This window comes from Petromyzon marinus, unplaced genomic scaffold, assembly GCF_048934315.1.
Source record: "Petromyzon marinus isolate PM22_M1 ecotype Great Lakes invasive population unplaced genomic scaffold, UKy_Petmar_22M1.pri1.0 PM_G_Scaffold_2, whole genome shotgun sequence".
Taxonomy (NCBI): domain Eukaryota; kingdom Metazoa; phylum Chordata; class Hyperoartia; order Petromyzontiformes; family Petromyzontidae; genus Petromyzon; species Petromyzon marinus.
The window spans coordinates 1120641-1144318 of record NW_027422761.1 but is presented as its reverse complement, the minus strand read 5'-3'; the positions used below and the strand labels follow the sequence as shown (position 1 = coordinate 1144318).

The 23678-nt window shown below is 50.8% G+C and overlaps 1 protein-coding gene across 1 annotated transcript; it reads left to right on the top strand.

Annotated features, from left to right (window-relative positions):
* The first annotated feature begins 7248 nt into the window (after nucleotides 1-7248).
* On the top strand, nucleotides 7249-12380 carry LOC142912317 (uncharacterized). Its single transcript, XM_076060484.1, has 2 exons — nucleotides 7249-7902; nucleotides 10294-12380. The coding sequence occupies exon 2, from the start codon at nucleotides 10457-10459 to the stop codon at nucleotides 11501-11503; it is 1047 nt and encodes a 348-aa protein (XP_075916599.1). The 5' UTR covers nucleotides 7249-7902; nucleotides 10294-10456; the 3' UTR covers nucleotides 11504-12380.
* The last annotated feature ends 11298 nt before the right edge of the window (nucleotides 12381-23678 follow it).

Below are 23678 nucleotides of genomic sequence, written 5' to 3'. Positions count from 1 at the left end.
GTCACGTGGGTCCACACTCTTTGCGTCTTTCGGTAAAGTCACGGAGGTAGAAAATAAAATGTATTTATTATTTAATTTAATTACATTTTATTTTATACCTACGTTAAATTTAATTTAAAATTTTAATGAAGTAAATTAAAATTCATTTTATACCTATGTATTTTTTTATGAATGAATATTTTTTATAATTTAAATTAAATTTATTTTGTTATATCTACGTTTAATTTAATTTTGTAATAAATTAAAAATTTTAATTTATTTTATTTCATACCTACGTAAAATTTAATTGAAAATTTGTATTAATTACATTTATTTCAATGAATTTTATTTTATACCTACGTTAAATCAATTTTTTATAAATTAAATTTATTTTAATTACATTTATTTTATACCTACGTAATTTTTTTTTATAAATTATTCTTTTTACATTTATTTTATCTTATACCTACGTTAAATTAAATGTTTTAATAAATTAAATTTATTTTATTTAAATTACATTTATTTCATTTAATACCTACGTTTAATTTATTTTTTAAAATAAATTACATTATTTTATTTAAATTAATTTTATACCTACGTTAAATTACATTTTTTATAAATTATCTTATTTTATTTAAATACATTTTTTAAAATAAATTACATTTATTTTATTTAAATTACATTTATTTTATACCTACGTTAAGTTAAATGTTTTAATAACTAAAATTTATTTTCTTTTAATTAAATTTATTTTATTTCATACCTACACATGTACAGTCATTTTAACTGCTCTGACTGCTACAAGCTAAGTGCGGCCTGGAAGCGTATTAAGTAATACATTTTACAATTCCTTATAGAGGAACCCCATACTAATGAACTGACTACGTATCTATATAATTATAAGACCGCACGCAGATACCGCAAAAGCGGACCCCGTTGTCAATGATATAATTCGATGTACGTACAGCAGTTGCAGCAGTTGCTGTACGTACATCATTAAAATTACACCGATTGCAATACGTCACCAAAGACACAATTTTAATTTGACCCCCGGGTCTGATCGCGTTAACTGTGCAGGTGGCGGGTCGAGAGGTTACTTGCACGTGTGTGCAGCTTGTTGAATATTGACGTGCGATGACTTGTGGAGAGGAAGAATGATGCTGATGATGGCGATGCAAGTCTTGAAGTCTGACGTTGTTCTCCGAGTCGTGTAGCCTACCGCGTGCCACTTTGGGGATTGCGTAATGTCATTTTAGTTTCCTCTGTGGAACTTTTTATTTTGTTGATTCTAACGATTGAATTAACGTAGGGCGGGCTTGGGAGCGGCGTTGACGATGTGTTTTGGCGTTACACCAACCAGCACCTTTGCATTCAGAAGTTGGAGGTGCTTTGATTGTTACAGCGAGAGGTGGAATCATCACCGCCATCGTCATGGGTTTAAGTGGGCACGGAGCCCGTCAAGGGAATGGGTAGGTAGAGGAATGGGGTTGGAGAGTATACACAACTTGCATTTCTAGTCATTTCAACAATTTATGGGCATGCGCATTATTAACAGTATCCTGATTGATGAGCTAAACAAAATCGCAATTTAATCGTGAATCTATTGTCATAAATGAGTCCGAAATATCAATAGTCATGCTCAAAACCGCATTCCTATTGTTATAAAAAATCATTGTACCCCCATTCATGATGACAATTCCAATATGGTCATTATGATGCTCAGAATTAGTTATATTCTCAGAATCATGAACATTTATTAAAACAGCAGTGTGCTCAAAATGCTCATTTAACAATTTCAACATGTACACAATCAATTCCAAGATTCTAATCAAAGTAAGTCCTATGTATCGTGGTGTTTTCATGCGTATCCATTATTGCGTGCCCCCCCCAAAAAATATACAAAAGTCTATTTTTATAATGTTTGCACGGTGTACAGTCTGGAAATTACCCACATGGCAAATTTAAAGCTTGGTGCGTGTCGGGAAGTACGCTAAACATTTTGAACAGACGCACACATTCACAACTTTGCCTTTGATATATATGGAGATTGGTAATAAATTGTTAATTTAACTACTTTCAAGCTGACTGATTGGAAATAGGAATAGCACTGGCTCACCACGGGGCTTGTCGCATGGTATCTGGGCACTTTATTTGAAACGTAAACCCCACAGTGTGTGAGTTAAATTCCTCGCAAGTTGCGTCCACAGAGACAGACAGACAGACAATGACGTTTCTAGGTAAGAGTAAGAAATTAATCTACGTGTCGAGGCGAGACGAGAGAGCCAAGAGGTCACCTCGTTAGATGGGGCGGCGCGTCAACCTTAGTCACGTGACTGAAGGAGTGTGGGCGTGCCGTGCGTGTGTGTCGTGTACTGTGTGTGTGTGTGTACCGTGTGTGTTTGTACTGTGCGTGTGTGTGTACTGTGCGTGTGTACTGTGTGTGTGTACCGTGCATGTACCGTGCGTGTGTGTGTACTGTGCGTGTGTACTGTGCGTGTGTACTGTGCGTGTGTGTGTGTGTACTGTGCGTGTGCGTGTGTACCGTGTGTGTGTACTGTGCGTGTGTATACTGTGCGTGTGTACTGTGCATGTGTGTGTACCGTGCGTGTGTGTGTGTACTGTGCGTGTGCGTGTGTACTGTGCATGTGTGTGTACCATGCGTGTGTGTGTGTACCATGCGTGTGTGTGTGTACTGTGTGTGTGTGTGTACACTGTGTGTGTGTGTACCGTGTGTAACGTGTGTGGCGGTAGTCTAGCGGTTAGTGCGCTGCTCTACAAACATGACGACCCGAGTTTGATTCTCGCTCACAGCCAACACCCAGTGACGATTCTTTAGGATATGTTTTTCAAACGAACGGTTGTTTGGGTTGCGTTGTGTTCTTTAAAGTTACTTGCAATTCAAATACAGGTGTGTTGCTGGTGGTTGTGATGCCAGACGATAACATTGTGAGGAGCAATGCCTGAATCCTTACCCTTGGGGTTCCTCATGAGGGTGCAGAGTCCTCCACTCGGGGCAGGAGACTGCCAAACAACAAGGAGTGGCTCTTATTCTGAATAAAAGAATGAAGGCGGCGTGGGAAGGTGGCGGCGAGGTGTGGGAAGCTGTAAGCCCCAGGCTACTTTGGGCTCGCCTCCCCATCAACAGGAGGCAGAGAATGGTGGTGGTGGTGGCTGCTTACGCCCCCACCGAAGATGAACATCAGTGGAGGGATGCAGGCAAGCCCGTGGATTCAGATTCCTTCTATAACCTCCTGTGACAGGTGTTAGCTAAAAGTGGCCCCTCGGGATAGAGTCATCCTGTTGGGTGACTTCAATGCCCGAGTTGGTCATGATGCTGGCACCTGGTCTGGAGCGATTGGAAGGCATGGGCCAGATCAACTCAATAACAATGGTAGGAGGCTGTTAGACTTCTGTGCAGCCTGTGGGCTTGTCATTGCCAACACGCTGTTCTGGCATCTGTGCATCCAGACAACATCATGGATTCACGCCGGGTCCAAGCAAGAACATCCGCTGGACTATATAGCAGTGGACCAGCGAATGCAGGCCCATGTCCTTGACACCAGAACCTACAGTGCTGCTGACCTCACTGACCATTAGCTTTTCATATGTAAGATCTGTGGGCTGGGTAAATCTGTGAGCAGGAGCGAGAGACAATTAAGCTCCCAAGCATTCACTACGTTATACACAACATATTTGCACTCATAAGTCACTTGCCTAATTGCCTCAGCAACTTGGTGTTTCGTATCGAATCTCATCTCAAACAATCGAAGGGCGCCCCTAAGTGGCAGCTGCCCCTGTGTGGCACAAGGTGGCCCTCCACCGGCCTGCACGTGGCATGAGTCTGTCGGTAGGGGGCGATCATTGACACGTCATCTACGTTGTGGAGTTTCCGGATAATGTTTTGGAATTACCACAATTTTGACCGTGACACCAACATGCAATGATCTGTGCGTTGTGAGTGACACAATACTCTGTTTTACATCCGCCGTGAAGCAGAACAGCGCATAATGTGGTGAATGTTACTGGGGTTGCCAGGTGTGCCTGTCGGATTTGAACTTTGAATCTCTGCAACAAATAAAGAATGCGCTACCATATTCCTGGTTCTTTCGGCAAAGTCACGTAGATAGAAAACAAAAAATAAACAAAATAAAAGATAAAAAAATGAAAAAATACAAATAACAAATAAAAATAATACATTAAAAAAAATAATTGATTATAAGATGCCATGGGTCGACTGACTCAGATGACTGGCCGATGCATCGCCTTTGCCCCCCACTACACACACACAGTGTGTGTACATGTACACACACTGTGTACATGTACACACACTGTGTGTGCACGTGTACGCACACAGAGTGTGTACACACACACACTGTGTGTTTGTATACAGTGTGTGTGTACACACAGTGTGTGTGTACACACAGTGTACACACACACTGCATACGCAATAATGTCCACGTTGTTGCTGAGTTCACACACCCAAGGGAGGGGGCAATGGAAAATGAAGCTAAATCAACTTAGACTCCATCCCCGCTCTGTGACGTCACCACTCAGCATGACCTCATCGGCATAAAGTGCCAGCGGGAGGTGTATCTCGCTAGTGACGTCATGTCACCAAGGTATTCACACTCCCCCAACCCCGTCCACAGTGCTCTTGATCGTGACGTCACCTCCGCTTGGGTCACTGCCGATATCAATCCAGTGGCAATCCTTATTTGGGCAAAGGTACGCCCAGTGACTGGCGGTTCATTAACATAATGTATCCGTTGAAGCCGTCGAGTGTTTATTGCGACAGGTTCAGCAGCCACACCCCATTCCTCGACGTATGGCCCGGGCTCATTAACATAATTTATTCAGTTACAGAGCCGCTCTTTGTGGGAGGGGCGTGTCTCTTATCCCGGCAGTGACGTCATGTTACCTGCTTACCCGTGTGACGTCGCGAGGTAACAGGAGGCTGCCGATCCGCGCTTGCACTGAAATCCGAGGTGAGAAATTCTCATCGTTGTGGTGGTTGTTGTTGTTTACCAAGGTAGAGCCTCTCTCTCGTAGGGATGTCAGTTGAGTAGCAGCGAGCATGGGAATCGATGTCCAGGTTGGAACTTTACAACGCGGGGCCTAGCCACGCGGGGCCTTGCCTCCTGCCCTCACCTGATTGCGTTCGCTTTAATTATCTCGCTTAAGTTTAATTTGTCTTCACCCGGCTCGCCACTTTGTAACTTTGTTTTATTGTAAATATTCACGCAGTTTTTATTTTCGTTTTTTTGTTAGCAGGCCAAGCCCGCTTGAGCTGCTATACCGCTCTTGTTATCAGAAGCGACCTGCCCACAACAACACAAGGTGAGGCTTTGTCAACGTGTGTGAATGTTTTGACTTAAAACTTTGGTGACTGCAGGAATTATTATTCTTGGTTTTTTCGGTAAAGTCATGTAGATAGAAAATTAATAAAAATAACAATGAAAATAAATAAAAAATAAATTGTAACTAAAGCAAAACAACTCACGTCGTTTTGATCGCAACACAAGTGGCCTTTATTTAATGTAATTGTATTATCTGTTATTGTTATTTTTTATCTACGTAACTTTACCGAAAGAAACAAGAATACGTGTGTCAATGTCTATCGGTCAAAGACGCTATACGGAGAGACGCGCAAACTCCAAATATACAGCAGGCGTCACGGTTGGGATCGAACCCATGACTTCCTGTATACCAGGTGAGGTAGTTAACATCTCACCACGGAGAGAGACACGCAAACTCCAGTTAGCCACGGCTATGTTCGTTGATCCTCAATTAATTACTTGGTGGAGTGAGAAAGCATTCATGCCGAGCAGATGAAGGTGGCCAGGCATGATTCTAGACACGTCACCGCCTGTTTACTCAGTGACAGTGTACAGTTTGTGTTTGCAGTAACGTCTATTAACTCTGTTGAACACGGAGGTTATATCATGACAATTGTTTACTTTTGTTTTCCTCTGGAACTCTTTATATGAATGTAAACAGGAAGTTAACACAGCACACACATGCAGCTGAAGTCGGAACTGTTCATCCCAGCATTTAAGGACATCTGAGCCTGGATTCACACCTCTAAGTTGCGATTGAACGTTAATTTATGAATTTCTGCACTACAGAAATAGTATTGTTTTCAACACCCTCTGCTATGTCAGCTGAATTTAGCTCTCATAAATATTCATTTTGTAGCCAGACAGCTGAAATTGTGTGCTCGGAGTTTTGGGTGAACATTCATTTTGAAGATACGAGGGCTTCCAGGCATGTTTATAACCATTTGCCCTCTCATTGTGTGCCATAACAGCCCTGTGATGAATTTGGGAAACGTTTTTACTACATCCTGAATATATGAATAAGTATAGACGTGTAAGTCACATGTGACTATATGCATTCCTCTGTGCCTCGATACTGACGTGTAAATGGTGTGGATATTATTTTTTTCTGTCTGCAGCTGACGCTTCCTCTGACGCTTCCTCCGCAGAATTGGTCTGATGGAGCAAATGCACTCAGCGCAGCTCGGTAGGACAAGTCAACAATGCGACCAGCATGCATACAGCACGGATCGGACTGGAAATTTGACACGGCACCAGAGAACTCGCACAGGAGAGAAACCCTTCAAGTGCACTGTGTGTGACAAGGCATTTTCAGATTCATCGACTCTTAAAAAACACCAGAGAACACACACGGGAGAGAAACCCTTCAAGTGCAGTATGTGTGTGAAGACATTTTCAGATTCATTTGCTCTTAAAACATACCAGAGAACACACACGGGAGAGAAACCCTTCATGTGCAGTGTGTGTGGGAAGGCATTTCCAGATTTATCTATTCTTAAAACACACCAGAGAACACACATGGGAGAGAAACCCTTCAAGTGCAGTGTGTGTGGGAAGGCATTTTCACGGTCATCTGCTCTTAAAACACACCAGAGAACACACACGGGAGAGAAATCCTTCTTGTGCAGTGTGTGTGGGAAGACATTTTCTGATTCATCTGCTCTTAAAAAACACCAGAGAACACACACGGGAGAGAAACCCTTCAGGTGCAGTGTGTGTGGGAAGACATTTTCAGATTCATCTACTCTTAAAAAACACCACAGAACACACATGGGAGAGAAACCCTTCAAGTGCAGTGTATGTGGGAAGGCATTTTCAGATTCATTTGCTCTTAAAACACACCAGAGAACACACACGGGAGAGAAACCCTTCAAGTGCAGTGTGTGTGGGAAGGCATTTTCACAGTCATCTGGTCTTAAATCACACCAGAGAACACACACGGGAGAGAAACCCTTCATGTGCAGTGTGTGTGGGAAGGCATTTTCACAGTCATCTGCTCTTAAAACACACCAGAGTACACACGGGAGAGAAACCCTTCAAGTGCAGTGTGTGCGGGAAGGTATTTGCACATTCATCAAATCTTCAAGTACACCAGAGAACACAGAAGCATCAGAAGATCCACAAGGAGTGGAGTCTGAAATCAGCTTGTGAAAGTCAAAGTGCCGCAATGTGCCCACCCCTCATGAAACACGAACCGGAAGAAAATCCCAGCTTGGACACTTTTAAAGGTATCGAGGTGAAATGTGAAGAGGTGATGGTGAAATCTGAAGAAGTGATGGTGAAGAGCAAAGAAGTGAAGGTAAAATGTGAAGATGAAGATTCAACTCCAAAATGGGACCTTCACATCGATGGAGGCAACGTAAAGCAGGAGGAGAATTCTGACTGTGAGGCAGAGCGAGGCAACTCCCAGCAGTTTGTGGAAGTGGAGGTGTGGGTGGACTTCCTCCGAGACAATACAAAGTCAAGTGGAGACCCGGTAGATGTGTAAGCTTGACATGATGTCGCTCCAATACATGCACCTTTGTCACAGGCCTTTAATGACAAGAACGTGAAGTTGGACACTCAGCTCCTAGGTTCAACCTGCAGAGTAAGAGCGGCCAGTCTTTGTGGACCTGTCTGTTGGGTAGATCTTTAACCAGGAGCGAGAGACAATAAGCCCCCAAGCATTCACTATGTTATTATTGCATTTACACGGTGCTTGCTTTATCGCCTCGGCAACTCGGAGTTTTGTGTCGTACCTCGTCTGAAACACTCGAAGAGCATCCCCAAGTAGCAGCTGCCCCTGTGTGGCACAAGGTGGTGGCCCTGCACCGTCCTGCATGTGGACAAGAGCCTGTCAGTAGGGGGCGATGATTGATGCGTCATCTCAGTTGTGTAGTTTGTAGGTAATCTTGATTCGAAGCTTTCGTGACCGCAGGATTCCACACTCTTGAGTTCTTTCGGTAAAGTCACCTCGTGGGTAGAAACATAACAGGTCACGGCGTTGAGATCACAACACAAGCAATCGTCATCAGGTGGGACAACCACAGCAAGAGAAACTGCTGAAGTAGTAGGCGCCTACTCCAGCAGATTCCTCTTATTGCAGCTGTGCTTGTCCCACCTGATGACGATTGCTTGTGTTGCCATCGAAACTCCGTGATCTATTATTTGTAGCGTAATGTTTAGAATTTGCTCAATGATTTAGAATGAATAGTTCATAATAAAGGTTTTTGGGTTAGATCGCGTTATTTATAAATGTGTCGTAACCCTCCACCACCCGACACGGCCAATCAGCAAAAAAAGTCACGTTGACAAAAGACAAATAATTCACTACTTTAGCCCACCGGTGTGTTGAAGAGTGAATCCACAACATTTACAGTTTGAGTAGTACTGTGACGTTTCGCTGGTAAATACATCCAGCATCATCGGGCAATTCGCCAGAATGGTAAAGCCCTCGCTTGCTCCCGGTTTTATATAGAGCAGCAGGGTGACGTCATCACTTAACTCATATCAGGTGCAGTGATTAGAGGCGGAGGGGGGTATTGTAATTATATAATCGATTAGTAATCAGTCATTGGTAATGATTAGTAATAAGTGGTAGATTAGTAATTAGTTGTAATGTGTGTTAGTGATTATATGCTATGTTAGTAATCCGTTAATTAGTTTGTGTTTCCCCTATAAGGAATTGTAATGTGCATTCATGTTCTTAGCTTCCTCGGCAAAGTGACGCTGAAGGGAAACAACAAAACAACAAACATAGATATTCTATTATTTTATTGCTTCCCCCCCAACGTGACTCCACCGAAAGAGCCAAGAACATGAATCACTGCAGTCACGAAAGCTTTAAATCAAAATGTAATGTGTATTATTTAATAATACGCTTCCAGGCCGCACTAAGCCTGTAGCTGTCAGAGTGATTAAAGTTATTCTTATTCCTCTCAATTTCAATGGATTCTCTAATTAGTCTTTGCCAGTAATAATTAGTTTTACACAACACTGCAACATTGTCAAAATCAATTAAGTGTCCTTGTTTACAAGCATGTTCTGCCACTGCCGACAGTTGTGTTTGAGATAATTTATATCTCTCTGATGTTTTTTTAGTCTTACACTGATGTTACGTCCCGTCTGTCCAATATAGCATCTGCCACATAAACAATTAATCCGATATACACCTTCTGTTGATAATTTAGGTAATGCGTCTTTAGTGCAAGATACTAGTTTTTGAATTTTGTGTACTGTACCAAATCTTACTGTAATGTTTTGCTTTTGCAAAACACGGGCTAATCTGTCAGTTACTCCTGAGATATATGGAATTTTTATTGTTTTAACAATCTGATCGCTTTCAGCAGTATTGCTTTGCGACCGTGATTTGGCATTCAGTGCTCTGTTAATTTGAGCATTATTGTAGCCATTCTGTCGTAGTGCGTCTTTAACGTGTTTGATCTCTCTCACTAGACTCTCACCATCTGACACTGTTTTAGCCCGATGTATGAGCATCTTGATAAGAGAGGATTTCTGAGCTGGATGATGATGCGAATCTGCATTCAGATAGGCATCAGTGTGCGTTTGCTTTCTGTAAACGCTGTGTGTTATTTTACCGTTTAGGCCATGTCCAAGCAAAATATCTAGGAATGGGAGTGTGTTATTCACCTCCATTTCCATGGTGAACTGGATGGCCGGGGTTTGTGCATTGAGATGATTTAGAAAATCATTAAGCGTATCTTTACCATGTGGCCAGACAACCAAAGTGTCATCCACATATCTAAACCAAAAAGATGGTTTTAACGTGAATTATTTGTCTTTTGTCAACGTGACACTTTTTTTTGCTGATTGGCCGTGTCGGGTGGTGAAGGGTTACGACACATTTATAAATAACGCGATCTAACCCAAAAACCTTTATTATGAGTTTATATAGGTAGCTCTGCTTAAACGCGTCTCTCTCTCTCCATCCATCTCTGTCTCCACTCTCTCCCTCTCCCTCTCTTCCTATCCCCTGTAGGTTCGGGCCCGAGCGAGTTCCTGCCGGGGATTTGGCTCTTCAGGAGTTGATTCCCCCTGTGGCTTTGTCGGCACGAGGCGACCGCGCGAAGCGTCAAGGGCTCCACCGGGCCCCAAGCTGCCGCCCCAGCACCACCGTAGCAGCCAAACCACCGGTGCTCGGCATGGCCTGTATGAAGGTCTTGCTGGACCGCATGTTGCGCACGGGGTACAGCGTCGTCCAGGAGAACGGACAGAGGAAGTTCGGACCGCCGCCCGACTGGCAGGGGCCCCCTCCCGCCCGTGGCTGCGAGGTGTTTCTGGGGAGGATCCCGCGCGACCTCTACGAGGACGAGCTGGTGCCCGTGCTGGAGACGGTGGGGAAGCTCTACCAGCTCCGCCTCGTGACGGGGCACGGCGGAGAGACCCGCGGCTACGCGTTCGCTACCTACGCGACGCTCGCCCAAGCCACGGATGCCGTCAAGAAACTCGACAAATTAGCGATCCGTCCCGGACGCCGCATTGCAGTCTGCATCAGCGTGGACAATCGCCGCCTCTTCATTGGGGGGCTGCCAAAGAACAAGAAGCGAGCGGAGGTGATGATGGCGATGAGCGGTGCCACGGAGGGCGTGGTGGACGTCAAGATGAGCGTCTGTCGCCGAATCAACTTCCAGCTATGGGGCCGGACCATCAAGGTGGACTGGGCCATCCCGGAGTGGGACACGGTGGCTGCGGCTGCGACAACGGAACACGAGGAGGAGAAGGAGGCGGCGGTGCCAGACCTGCCGGAGCCGGAGTGCACGGGCACCGGCAAAGCCGCACACAGCCTGTTTGAGGGCTGGGGGGCACGGACGCGGCTGTGGTGGGTACCTCTCCACCTGCGGCCCATGCCCATTGCTCTCGAGGCGCTGCCGGAGGCGGCCATGCTGTCGTGGGAGGTGCGGCTGTGGATGCTGTGCCGGACCGCCGGTATCAGCTACCCAATCTTCGAGCTGCACGCTTACTCGGAGCCCGGGATACCCGTAGGCCTCCTCTATAAGGTCTCGGTTCCCGGGATGGGAGAAGGCGCCGGCATCTTCCCTGCATTTCTGAGCTCCAGCGAGGAGGGAGCACGGGAGGTGGCGTGTCAGCTCGCCTACAACATCCTCAGCGATGCGAATCCTCTGAGAATGTGCCCAGCCTCTGCCGCGACACCGCCTCCCAGCCGCCTTTTCCAGGACCTCTCGGCGTAACCCGGCTCCTTCCCCATGACCCGGCAGGTGGTCGCCATGTACTGTACCTGCCCAAAAGCGACATGTACCCGTAGCGCATGTGTCCATTGCAGCGGCGTTCGTCAGACCACTGACGATGTTCTACCCACGAGCCCTCACTTAGCGTTCACTCTGAACCTCACGTCCATTGCGGCGTTCAAACAGCAAATTGTCCGGCCACTCACTCTCCACGTTCACGTTACCGCACGCTCTCCACTCAGCCATCCGCCCCCTTTCCTTTTTCCCTCGTGGGGGGGGGGGGACCACCCCTGACTTCACGTCGCGCCTCTCTCATTTGACTCATCGCTCCGCACGTGTCCTCGTTCGCTCCTTCTCACCAGACCACGCGCCGCTACCTCGCTCGCTACGCACGTCTCACGAAATGACTTTCCACGTTAACGTCTCGTCACTGTGCCGGCTCTTCTTGGCCGCGATTCCGGCTGGCGGCGTGACGGCGACGGAGAGAGATGTCGGCGAACGGCGACACGCCAGGACCCGGGACCCCACGCACGAGCCCCGAGCTCCGGGTCTGCTCCCCCATATATACCCCTAGGCGTGACCTTCCAGCAGGTTACACGAGAGGGCGCGGCCGAAGGCGTGGCTAGGCCCCGCCTCCGGCCACGCCCTCTCGTGGAACCTTCCAGCAGGTTACACAAGAGGGCGTGGCCAGAGGCATGGCTAGGCCCCGCCTCCAGCCATGCCCTCTCGTGGAACCTTGGAGCAGGTGACCGGAGTAACTCGGCTAGCCCCACCTGTTGCCTTTGCCCCAGATGCGCCTCCTTCCCTGATTGGTTCTTACCTCTGTGGCTGTACCCGTGAAGCCCTTGCCAGGCCAGCGGGTGTCACCCTGTCATGTCAGCAGGTGTCACCCTGTGATGTCAGCAGGTGTCACCCTGTGATGTCAGCAGGTGTCACCCTGTCATGTCAGCAGGTGTCACCCTGTCATGTCAGCGGGTGTCACCCTGTGATGTCACCAGGTGTCACCCTGTCATGTCAGCAGGTGTCACCCTGTCATGTCAGCAGGTGTCACCCTGTCATGTCAGCAGGTGTCACCCTGTGATGTCACCAGGTGTCACCCTGTGATGTCAGCAGGTGTCACCCTGTCATGTCAGCAGGTGTCACCCTGTCATGTCAACAGGTGTCACCCTGTGATGTCAGCAGGTGTCACCCTGTGATGTCAGCAGGTGTCACCCTGTCAGCAGGTGGCACCCTGTGATGTCAGCAGGTGTCACCCTGTGATGTCAGCAGGTGTCACCCTGTCATTACACTTTAATGTAAATCGACAACAGAATCCTTGAAGAAAAAAAAAACTCATTCAGGTTTTTTGACATGTCGACGCCATTTCGTTTTTGAAAATGCACGGGAGAAAAATATATTTTGTTCACATCGCATTCTGATGTCAGAACATTTGATTGTTTATCAAATTGAAAAACCCTTGAACAACTTTGCTGCACACGGAGATGTTCGTGCACCGCCTCGTTTCCACGGCCTCTATCCCGGTGCCATTTGTATTTCAGTTCTGTTCCTTCGCCTGAAGAAGGCTACTTGTGTTGTGGCCGAAAACGTCGTGATTTTTGTTGTTTTATTTTTTACCTACGTGGTGACTTTACCGAATAGAACCAAAGAGTACACATACAGCTGTTAAGAGTTTGATGTTTTATTGATTTTCAGTTTAGGTGTTTTTTCCGGTAATGTTTCTGTTAATGTTTCAGTGGAAATAAAGTCCTGAAAAGTCTCTCTCCACTCTCTCTCTCTCCACTCTCACACTCTCCACTCTCTCTCCACTCTCTCTCCACTCTCTCTCCACTCTCTCTCTCCACTCTCTCTCTCCACTCTCTCTCTCTCCACTCTCTCTCCACTCTCTCTCTCCACTCTCTCTCTCCACTCTCTCTCTCTCTCCACTCTCTCTCTCTCCACTCTCTCTCTCCACTCTCTCTCTCCCCACTCTCTTTCTCCACTCTCTCTCCACTCTCTCTCTCCACTCTCTCTCTCCACTGTCTCTCTCCACTCTCTCTCTCCACTCTCTCTCTCCACTCTCTCTCTCTCTCCACTCTCTCTCTCTCCACTCTCTCTCTCTCCACTCTCTCTCTCCCCACTCTCTTTCTCCACTCTCTCTCCACTCTCTCTCTCCACTCTCTCTCTCCACTGTCTCTCTCCACTCTCTCTCTCCACTCTCTCTCTCTCCACTCTCTCCACTCTCTCTCTCCACTCTCTCGGCCGAGCCTCTGCCACTTGTGGTTCTGAGTGTCGCACGCTTCGGATCCTTCTTGCCCTCCTCTGCGGTTGTGTGTGTGACCGACGACGTGTGTGGAGAGCTGAAGGGTAGCGGTTAGCGCTACGCTGCACCACGATCCTGGCGACCCAAGTTCGATTCCCACTCACATCCAACACCGGTGACGATTCTCTGAACCGGTCCAGGGCCTCCCCTAGGTCGACTCCGCCTCAAATGAATACCTGGTGCGGCATGTAAACATCGCCACTAGGGAGACAAAGGCCGCCGGGCGTGGTGCTGGCTACCCACCCCCTCGTGTACCATGCCGGCCTTATAGGAGCTCGTTAACAGCACTTGCCCCTACAGTCTGTTAAGGCTACACGGGGGATCTTTGTCTGTGTGCGGCACGGTGAGTGTGTGCAGCGAGGTTCTCTGCTGGGCGTATCAGAAGGCAACAAAAATAAGGACAACTTGGCAGTCACACAGACACAGACACACACGTGCGCAGAGACAGACACACACATGCAGAGACACAGACATACACACGCAGAGACAGACACACACACAGAGACACATAGACACACACTCGCAGAGACAGACACACACGCAGAGACACATAGACATACACACGCAGAGACAGACACACATACGCAGAGACAGACACACGCAGACACACACGCAGAGACGCAGACACCCGCAGACACATAAACACACACGCAGACACATAGACACACACACGCAGACACATAGACACACACAGAGACACATAGACACACACGTAGAGACATAGACACACACGCAACCACATAGACACACACGCAGAGACAGACACACAGACACACACAGAGACACATAGACACACACGTAGAGACAGACACACATAGACACGCACGCAGAGACACAAAAACACGCAGAGGCACATAGACACACACGCACACACCGATACAGACACACACACAGATACATGCAGAGACACAGACACACACCGATACAGACACACACACACAGTCACACACAACAACAACCGCCATTCGCCACTAAGTGGCGGTGACGTCACCATGACCCTTGTGCCAGGCCATGTGCACCTTGAGGCCAAGTGAAGTGTCGAACGCCCGCGGGCAGGAGGTCACGGGGCAGACCCAGGTACCACGGGTCGACTGACTGAGATGACTGGCTGGTGCACCACCTGTGCCCCCTACTGTGCTAACTTGCTGTGCTTTAGCCACCCGGCGCTCCGCTCGAGACAGACACACACAGACACACAATCACGCAGAGACACATAGACACACACGCACACACCAATAGACACACAGACCCACGCAGAGACACAGACACATACCGATACAGACACACACCGAAACAGACACAGACAGACACATAGACACACGCAGAGACACAGACACACACAGACACACGCAGAGACAGACACACACCGATACAGACAGACACACACACAGAGACAGGCGTGTGTGTGTTGGGATGAGTAAAACAAAACCCATAAAAAGCGTTGTTGTTGTGAGGGAGTTTTTGGTGTTTTCACTTTGGGAGCTCATTGATGAGAGATGTAAACATCTCCAATAAATACATGTCAGTGGGTTCATAATGGCCGTGTCAGAGACACTGACACCCTGGGTTCAAGCCCTGGGTCTGGGTGTCTCTCTCTCTCTCAGTGGGTTCATAATGGCCGTGTCAGAGACACTGACACCCTGGGTTCAAGCCCTGGGTCTGGGTGTCTCTCTCTCAGTGGGTTCAAAATGGCCGTGTCAGAGACACTGACAACCTGGGTTCAAGCCCTGGGTCTGGGTGTCTCTCTCTCAGTGAGTTCATAATGGCCGTGTCAGAGACACTGAGACCCTGGGTTCAAGCCTTGGGTCTGGGTGTCTCTCTCTCTCAGTGGGTTCATAATGGCCGTATCAGAGACACTGAGACCCTGGCACCCTGGGTTCAAGCCCTGGGTCTGGGTGTCTCTCTCTCTCAGTGGATTCATAATGGCCGTGTCAGAGACACTGGGACCCTGGGTTCAAGCCCTGGGTGTCTCTCTCTCTCAGTGGGTTCATAATGGCCGTGTCAGAGACACTGAGACCCTGGGTTCAAGCCCTGGGTCTGGGTGTCTCTCTCTCTCAGTGGGTTCATAATGGCCGTGTCAGAGACACTGAGACCCTGGGTTCAAGCCCTGGGTCTGGGTGTCTCTCTCAGTGGGTTCATAATGGCCGTGTCAGAGACACTGACACCCTGGGTTCAAGCCCTGGGTCTGGGTGTCTCACAGTGGGTTAATAATGGACGTGTCAGAGACACTGACACCCTGGGTTCAAGCCCTGGGTCTGGGTGTCTCTCTCTCTCAGTGGGTTCATAATGGCCGTGTCAGAGACACTGACACCCTGGGTTCAAGCCCTAGGTCTGGGTGTCTCTCTCTCAGGGGGTTCACAGTGGCCGTGTCAGAGACACTGAGACCCTGGATTCAAGCCCTGGGTCTGGGTGTCTCTCTCTCAGGGGGTTCACAGTGGCCGTGTCAGAGACACTGAGACCCTGGGTTCAAGCCCTGGGTCTGGGTGTCTCTCTCAGTGGGTTCATAATGCCCGTGTCAGAGACACTGACACCCTAGGTTCAAGTCCTGGGTCTGGGTGTCTCTCTCTCTCTCAGTGGGTTCATAATGGCCGTGTCAGAGACATGTGGGGGCTACCGTCCCCCGCCATCACTGAATTGTCGGGGCCGGTGCCCACCGACTCCCCCGTTCCACTCACACCGCTACCCCCCGGCTGCTCTGTCAGGTCCAGACTAACGACCCCTAACCTCTCGCCCCCCTGTACCTCTGCCTGGGATGTCGACCGCGTTTGCGTAGTTTAATTAGCGGCTCGTACGCTTCGTGCTTGCGATGCGCTACACTGTGCAACGGCGGGGTGGGGCTGTAAGTGCGCTCGCCAGTAAATCTCCGTACCGCCCGTAAACAAACAGGCGCGGCGCGTGTTTCCCTCCCACCCGCGCTCCACGTGTGCCGACAATAACAACCACGCCCCTACCCTCCGCCCGTAAACAAACCAATCGCACGCGAGGGGGTTGGAGCTGGGGGACGGGCGGGCGGGGTTTCTGCCGTGCGTGCGCCGCTGATTGGGGACGCTCGCTTGGCTCTGAGTTAAAGGTCCCGCTCAAACAGTCGCGCGAATACACGCGCGCTCGGCGCTTTAATTAGCTACCTCGCGATCAGACATTTGTGCGGGTGCGTGACCGCGGCCCAGCCACCCAGGTACGCGATCGCTAAGCACTATTGTGAGCAATCGTGCGGGCACGTAAGCACCCCATGCTTCGTCTCGAGGTGCACAGCCGCGCATACACGTAGACACCCAGCGCACACTGCCCTCCACTTCACACTGCCAAAAGACCACGCAACACAGTTTTATCCCCCCACTAGCGAATTTTATTTACCTGTGATGGTATGGTCAGTGGACGCTAATCTATCCCTCGGAGGTCTTCGAGTCGATTTCCCCTACCGATCGCCCCGCTCTCTATCCTGGATTTAAAACGCCTAAACTTACTCCTCTCTCGCTCGTACTTACTTCTCCCCGATGTACTGACCGCTGTAAGGGAATGAGGCGGCGAGCCTGCTGATGCTGGAGTACGTCTCACGGACGTCTCGGATGGCTGACTCTCCTGCTCCCGGGACCGCGATGATCTTGAACAAGAAGAACCCCCCTGCTACCCCAACCCCCCTCCTTTTATCCTACCTACAACAAAGGAATTTTTTGCTCTTTCCGACCCTTGGCCTCCCGTCCAATCAGGGGCTCGGATTCTCCCGCCCTTTCGATGCCCGGATCCCAGCTCAGGTGACGTCGCCGCAGTGATCTCACCGACGTCCGCTCTCTGTTCTCCCGCTACCAGTCCACTGACCCGTGCGTGTGTGTGTGAGGCTCCACTCGCGGTGGTTCGATGGCCCTTGCCGCGACCATGCAACTTTAATATCAGGTCGCGGCGCCGCAGTGCATGTCAGCTACAGGGGGAAGATCGCCCAATTTCCCGCCCGCAGGAAACCATGAAGTTCGATCCCACTAGGGACTTCTGGACAAAAACCTATCAGCCGGGTGACCTCCCTTCCTGGCTCTACGTGGGGCGTGTGTACGTTCGTGTGGGGGGGGGGGTGGTGAGGGTGCGCAGCGTCGGCGTCGACATCCCCCGGTGGCGGCTTTGCGGCGGTGGGCACGACCTCGGCAGAGCGGCCCTGCTGCAGCGGCCTCACGACTGTGCAGGGGCCAAAACGCGGACGTCTGAGAAGGCACCGGCTCCGGGAGAGTGGCGGGAAATCCGCGGCATAGGTGATGGCGCCGCGGCAGTGGGCGCGGTTCCGCTGGAGCGGCTCCGCTGCGGCGGCACCACAAAGTGTCGATCCACACACACCCACAGACACCCACACACACACATACACCTACCCACACACCCACACACACACACCCACACACACACCCACACAGACAGACACACCCACCCACACACCCACACACAGAGAAAAAGACAAAGATCCCCCATATAGCCTTAACAGACTGTAGGGGCAAGTGCTGCTAGCGAGTAGCACCTGTAAAGGCTGGAACAGTACACGAGGGGGTGGGTGTCCAGCACCACGCCCGACCACCTTTGTCTCCCCCGTGGCGATGTTTACACACCGCACCAGTTACTCATTTGAGGCTGAGTCGACCTAGGGGAGGCCCGGGACCGGTTCAGATAATCGTCACTGGTGTTGGCCGTGAGCGGGATTCGAACTCGGGTCGCCGGGTTCGTAGCGCAGCGTAGCGCTAACCACTACACCACCGCTCCCTACTTTGACACACACACACACAGATAGACACACATGGACACACACAGACACGGACACACACACAGACACACACACAGACACACACACGGACACACAGACACACACACAGACACACACACAGACACACACACGGACACACACACAGACACACACACAGACACACACACACAGATAGACACACACGGACACACACACACACACAGACACACACACAGACACACACACGGATACACACACATGGATACACACACACAGACACACACAGAGACACACACACAGACACAAACACAGACACACACACGGACACAATGTATAAACCTCCACCCACTCGTGCGAGTGATGAATATAATAGTTAAGTGCCAATATGGCCTTGTAAACACGCGTCCACGTCACGTGCTCTCGCAATTAACTCATTAACCCGATTGGCAATCATTGACATCCACGCGCGTGGCTTCCCAGCGTCACGTGGCCGTCAAGGCATCGGCCAATCAATTATGCAAATTAGTGTCGCAATCCCACTGATTGATGAATCAAGGCGGGCAGGCTGAAGGAGGAGTGAGCCTAGTGAATAGTGAATTGTTCACTCGGTGCGTGTGTGGAGCGGTGGCTACCACCGGCGCTGTGGAGGGCTTGTTAATGATCGTTCACTGGACTCGACATTGGTGGTGGTGGTGATCTTGTAAGGAGTTGGGGCACAAAGTGAAGCTTCACCTGGCCAGGAGCACGGTCTGTTGTCTCGAGTTTACGACGTTTGTTATTCGAGCTACAAATAGCCGAGTGGGGGGTGGGGTGTGGACGCGTGGCAGACCCCCAACTCTGTGCGTTCTCTACCGTAGTCTCCAGATTCATAGACGCACTTTCTGGAGAATGTGACCATTCTTAATTTCAACAACAACAGCAACAACAAACACCGCGTTAAGCAGTAGTGGTAGTAATAATACTGTAGCTCTTGGGTTACGTTATGCATTTCGTACAATGCCGAGCCGTTAGGATGTTTTGCGATGACCATAATATTAATGACTTAAAACTGTCATGACTGCAAGAATCACTTTTATGTTTCCTGCCTCAGCAGCTCTCCCGCTATATGATATTGTTATTATTTTTATATTTTTTTTCTATCTACGTGGCTTTACCGAAAGACCCAAAGAATATAATAATCATGTTTGTCAATCATCATCATCATCATCAGCTGCGATAGCATTAAGTGGCATCATCAGTTGAATCATCATCATCAGCAGCATCATCATCACTGCCCTTGTCGCTATCTGACAGCATCATCATCACTGCCCTTGTCGCTATCTGACAGCAGCATCATCACTGCCCTTGTCGCTATCTGACAGCATCATCATCACTGCCCTTGTCGCTATCTGACAGCAGCATCATCACTGCCCTTGTCGCTATCTGACAGCATCATCATCACTGCCCTTGTCGCTATCTGACAGCATCATCATCACTGCCCTTGTCGCTATCTGACAGCATCATCATCACTGCCCTTGTCGCTATCTGACAGCATCATCATCGGCAACAGAGGCAGCAGCAGCAGCAGCGTCATGACCGCCATGCAGTGCAGCGCTGCCAGCGAGACTCTTCCCAACTCGAACTCCTTAGCAGGAGGAGGAGGAGAGGCCGCAGCCGCAAGCACCACGTGGCCACTCGCAGGCGCTGCGTCACGTGGTGTCGGCACCGGGCTAGTCTCACTATCGCAGGGTTACCTGCACGTACCTCCAGGTGTGTATCAGACAGGTGTGTCTGTGTATCAGCCAGGTGTGTCTGTGTACCAGCCAGGTGTGACTGAGTGACAGCCAGGTGTGCCTGTGTACCAGCCAGGTGTGTCTGTGTATCAGCCAGGTGTGTCTGTGTACCAGCCAGGTGTGGGTGAGTGCCAGCCAGGTGTGTCTGTGTACCAGCCAGGTGTGTCTGTGTACCAGCCAGGTGTGTCTGTGTACCAGCCAGGTGTGGGTGAGTACCAGCCAGGTGTGTCTGTGTATCGGCCAGGCGTGGCTGAGTGCCAGCCAGGTGTGTCTGTGTACCAGCCAGGTGTGTCTGTGTACCAGCCAGGTGTGGGTGAATACCAGCCAGGTGTGTCTGTGTATCAGCCAGGTGTGTCTGTGTACCAGCCAGGTGTGTCTGTGTACCAGCCAGGTGTGTCTGTGTACCAGCCAGGTGTGGGTGAATACCAGCCAGGTGTGTCTGTGTACCAGCCAGGTGTGTCTGTGTACCAGCCAGGTGTGTCTGTGTACCAGCCAGGTGTGGGTGAATACCAGCCAGGTGTGTCTGTGTATCAGCCAGGTGTGTCTGTGTACCAGCCAGGTGTGTCTGTGTACCAGCCAGGTGTGTCTGTGTATCGGCCAGGTGTGGCTGAGTGCCAGCCAGGTGTGTCTGTGTATCAGCCAGGTGTGTCTGTGTACCAGCCAGGTGTGTCTGTGTACCAGCCAGGTGTGTCTGTGTACCAGCCAGGTGTGTCTGTGTATCAGCCAGGTGTGTCTGTGTACCAGTCAGGTGTGTCTGTGTACCAGCCAGGTGTGTCTGTGTACCAGCCAGGTGTGTCTGTGTACCAGCCAGGTGTGTCTGTGTATCAGCCAGGCGTGGCTGAGTGCCAGCCAGGCTCTCAGAAGGGCCACGCTCGTTGGGGGTTCGCGACGGGCGTGCGGCCGGTGTCGACGCCGGCGTGGGCGGCGGGCGAGCGCCCCGCCCGAAGCCGGAGTCGCGTTCGCCCGGTTGGCAAGCCGGGCGGGCGGGCGGCGAGCTCGCGGGTCGCGGTGCGGGCGACGGCGAAGACGCCGCCGGGACTCGTGCGGGCGCGAGGAGCGGAGGCGACGCGGAGGCGCGGTCTGGCGTGCCACGGTCGGACGCCAATCTGCGGGGTGCCTCTCACACAAGTGTCGGCAGCCCAGGTGCGAGTCGCCGCACGGGTAGACCCGAGTCCTCCAGGTGAGACTCGGTCCGGTGAGCCCCAGCCAGGCGCTGCGAGTCGTGCGGGCGTGCCGCAGGTAGGGCGGCTTATTCCACGTGCCGGCGGCGGTGATGGCAGTGGTGGTATTGATTACGGTGGCAGTGGTGGTTATGACATTGGTGGTGATGGTAGTGGTTGTATTGATGATGGTGGTGGTGGTAGTGGTGGTGTTGGTAGTGCTGGTTGTAATATTGATGGTGGCAATGGTAGTGGTATTGACGGTGGTGTTGGTAGTGATAGTGCTGGTTGTAATATTGATGGTGGCAATGGTGGTGATGATAGTGGTGGTATTGACGGTGGTGTTGGTAGTGGTAGTGCTGGTTGTAATATTGATGGTGGCAATGGTGGTGATGGTAGTAGTGGTAGTGACGGTGGTGCTGGTAGTGGTAGTGCTGGTTGTAATATTGACGGTGGCGATGGTGGTGATGGTAGTAGTGGTAGTGACGGTGGTGTTGGTAGTGGTAGTGCTGGATGTAATATTGATGGTGGCAATGGTGACGATGGTAGTAGTGGTATTGACGGTGGTGTTGGTAGTGATAGTGCTGGTTGTAATATTGATGGTGGCGATGGTGGCGATGGTAGTAGCGGTAGTGACGGTGGTGGTGGTGGTAGCAGTGGGGTGTTGTGGCATGGCGTGAAAGCCCTTGGCGCTGCTGCTGCTGCCGCTGTGAGCCAGGCAGGCACCAGGCGCGCCCCGCCGGCACCCCCGGCCGGGGTGATCTGCTGCGTGGCGGCGCGCAACGCCTCGCACGGCCGTGCCATCCCACAACGCTCACAGGTAACGGAGCTCCCTCGCCACCCCCCCTCCCTCCCCCCCCCCCGCGATGTCGCGAACGTCAACACACATTGCACAGTAGGTCCTCATTAAGACCGCACATTTATTTCACCGATCTGTAGTGCAAACGAATGAATGCACGTGTGTGTGTGTATGCATCTTCATTCGCGTGCGCCTATCTCCGACATTTCAGGAGATTAATTCCCGCCGCCTTTCCAGTCCTGCCAGGGTCGATAAAATAACGACCACTTTGTTAGGGGGGGGGGGGGGGGGGGAGTTGAAAGGGATCGCCCCCGCCAGAGGAATATGGAATTTCCACCATCGGCTCAGGGCTGTGAAACCGGACATGAGCACCGCCGCTCACCTGAGCGGCAAATCACTTTGACCTCGAGTTGACCTTCAGCAGAAACAAAATCACGTGACGTGCCTTGTGAACGCCTCTGATGCACCACAGTGCCTTGTGAACGCCTCTGATGCGCCACGTGCCCTGTGAACGCCTCTGATGCACCACAGTGCCTTGTGAACGCCTCTGATGCACGTGACGTGCCCTGTGAACGCCTCTGATGCACCACGGTGCCTTGTGAACGCCTCTGATGCACCACAGTGCCTTGTGAACGCCTCTGATGCACCACAGTGCCTTGTGAACGCCTCTGATGCACCACAGTGCTTTGTGAACGCCTCTGATGCACCACAGAGCCTTGTGAACGCCTCTGATGCACCACGTGCCCTGTGAACGCCTCTGATGCACGTGCCGTGCCTTGTGAACGCCTCTGATGCACCACAGTACCTTGTGAACGCCTCTAATGCACCACGGTGCCTTGTGAACGCCTCTGATGCACCACAGTGCCTTGTGAACGCCTCTGATGCACCACGTGCCTTGTGAACGCCTCTGATGCGCCACTGTGCCTTGTGAACGCGTCTGATGCACGTGACGTGCCTTGTGAACGTCTCTGATGCACCACGGTGCCTTGTGAACGCCTCTGATGCACGTGACGTGCATTGTGAACGCCTCTGATGCACCACGGTGCCTTGTGAACGCCTCTGATGCACCACAGTGCCTTGTGAACGCCTCTGATGCACGTGACGTGCCTTGTGAACGCCTCTGATGCGCCACGGTGCCTTGTGAACGCCTCTGATGTACTACAGTGCCTTGTGAACGCCTCTGATGCACCAAAGTGCCTTGTGAACGCCTCTGATGCACCACAGTGCCTTGTGAACGCCTCTGATGCACCACAGTGCCTTGTGAACGTCTCTGATGCACCACAGAGCCCCGTCGCCCCCTGCGCCACGGAGCGGCTGCACGCCGGCTCCCAGGGGTCACGTGACCCATGGGGCCCCGTGACCACTCCGGGACCCGTGGCCTCCGCGGACCCGGCGAGACTCCGGCAGTGGCCTCCGGGACCCGCGGGGCCTTTG

Excerpts from the sequence above, each read along its gene's own strand:
- LOC142912317 (XM_076060484.1), top strand. The coding sequence starts at position 10,457 with ATGGCCTGTATGAAGGTCTTGCTGGACCGCATGTTGCGCACGGGGTAC.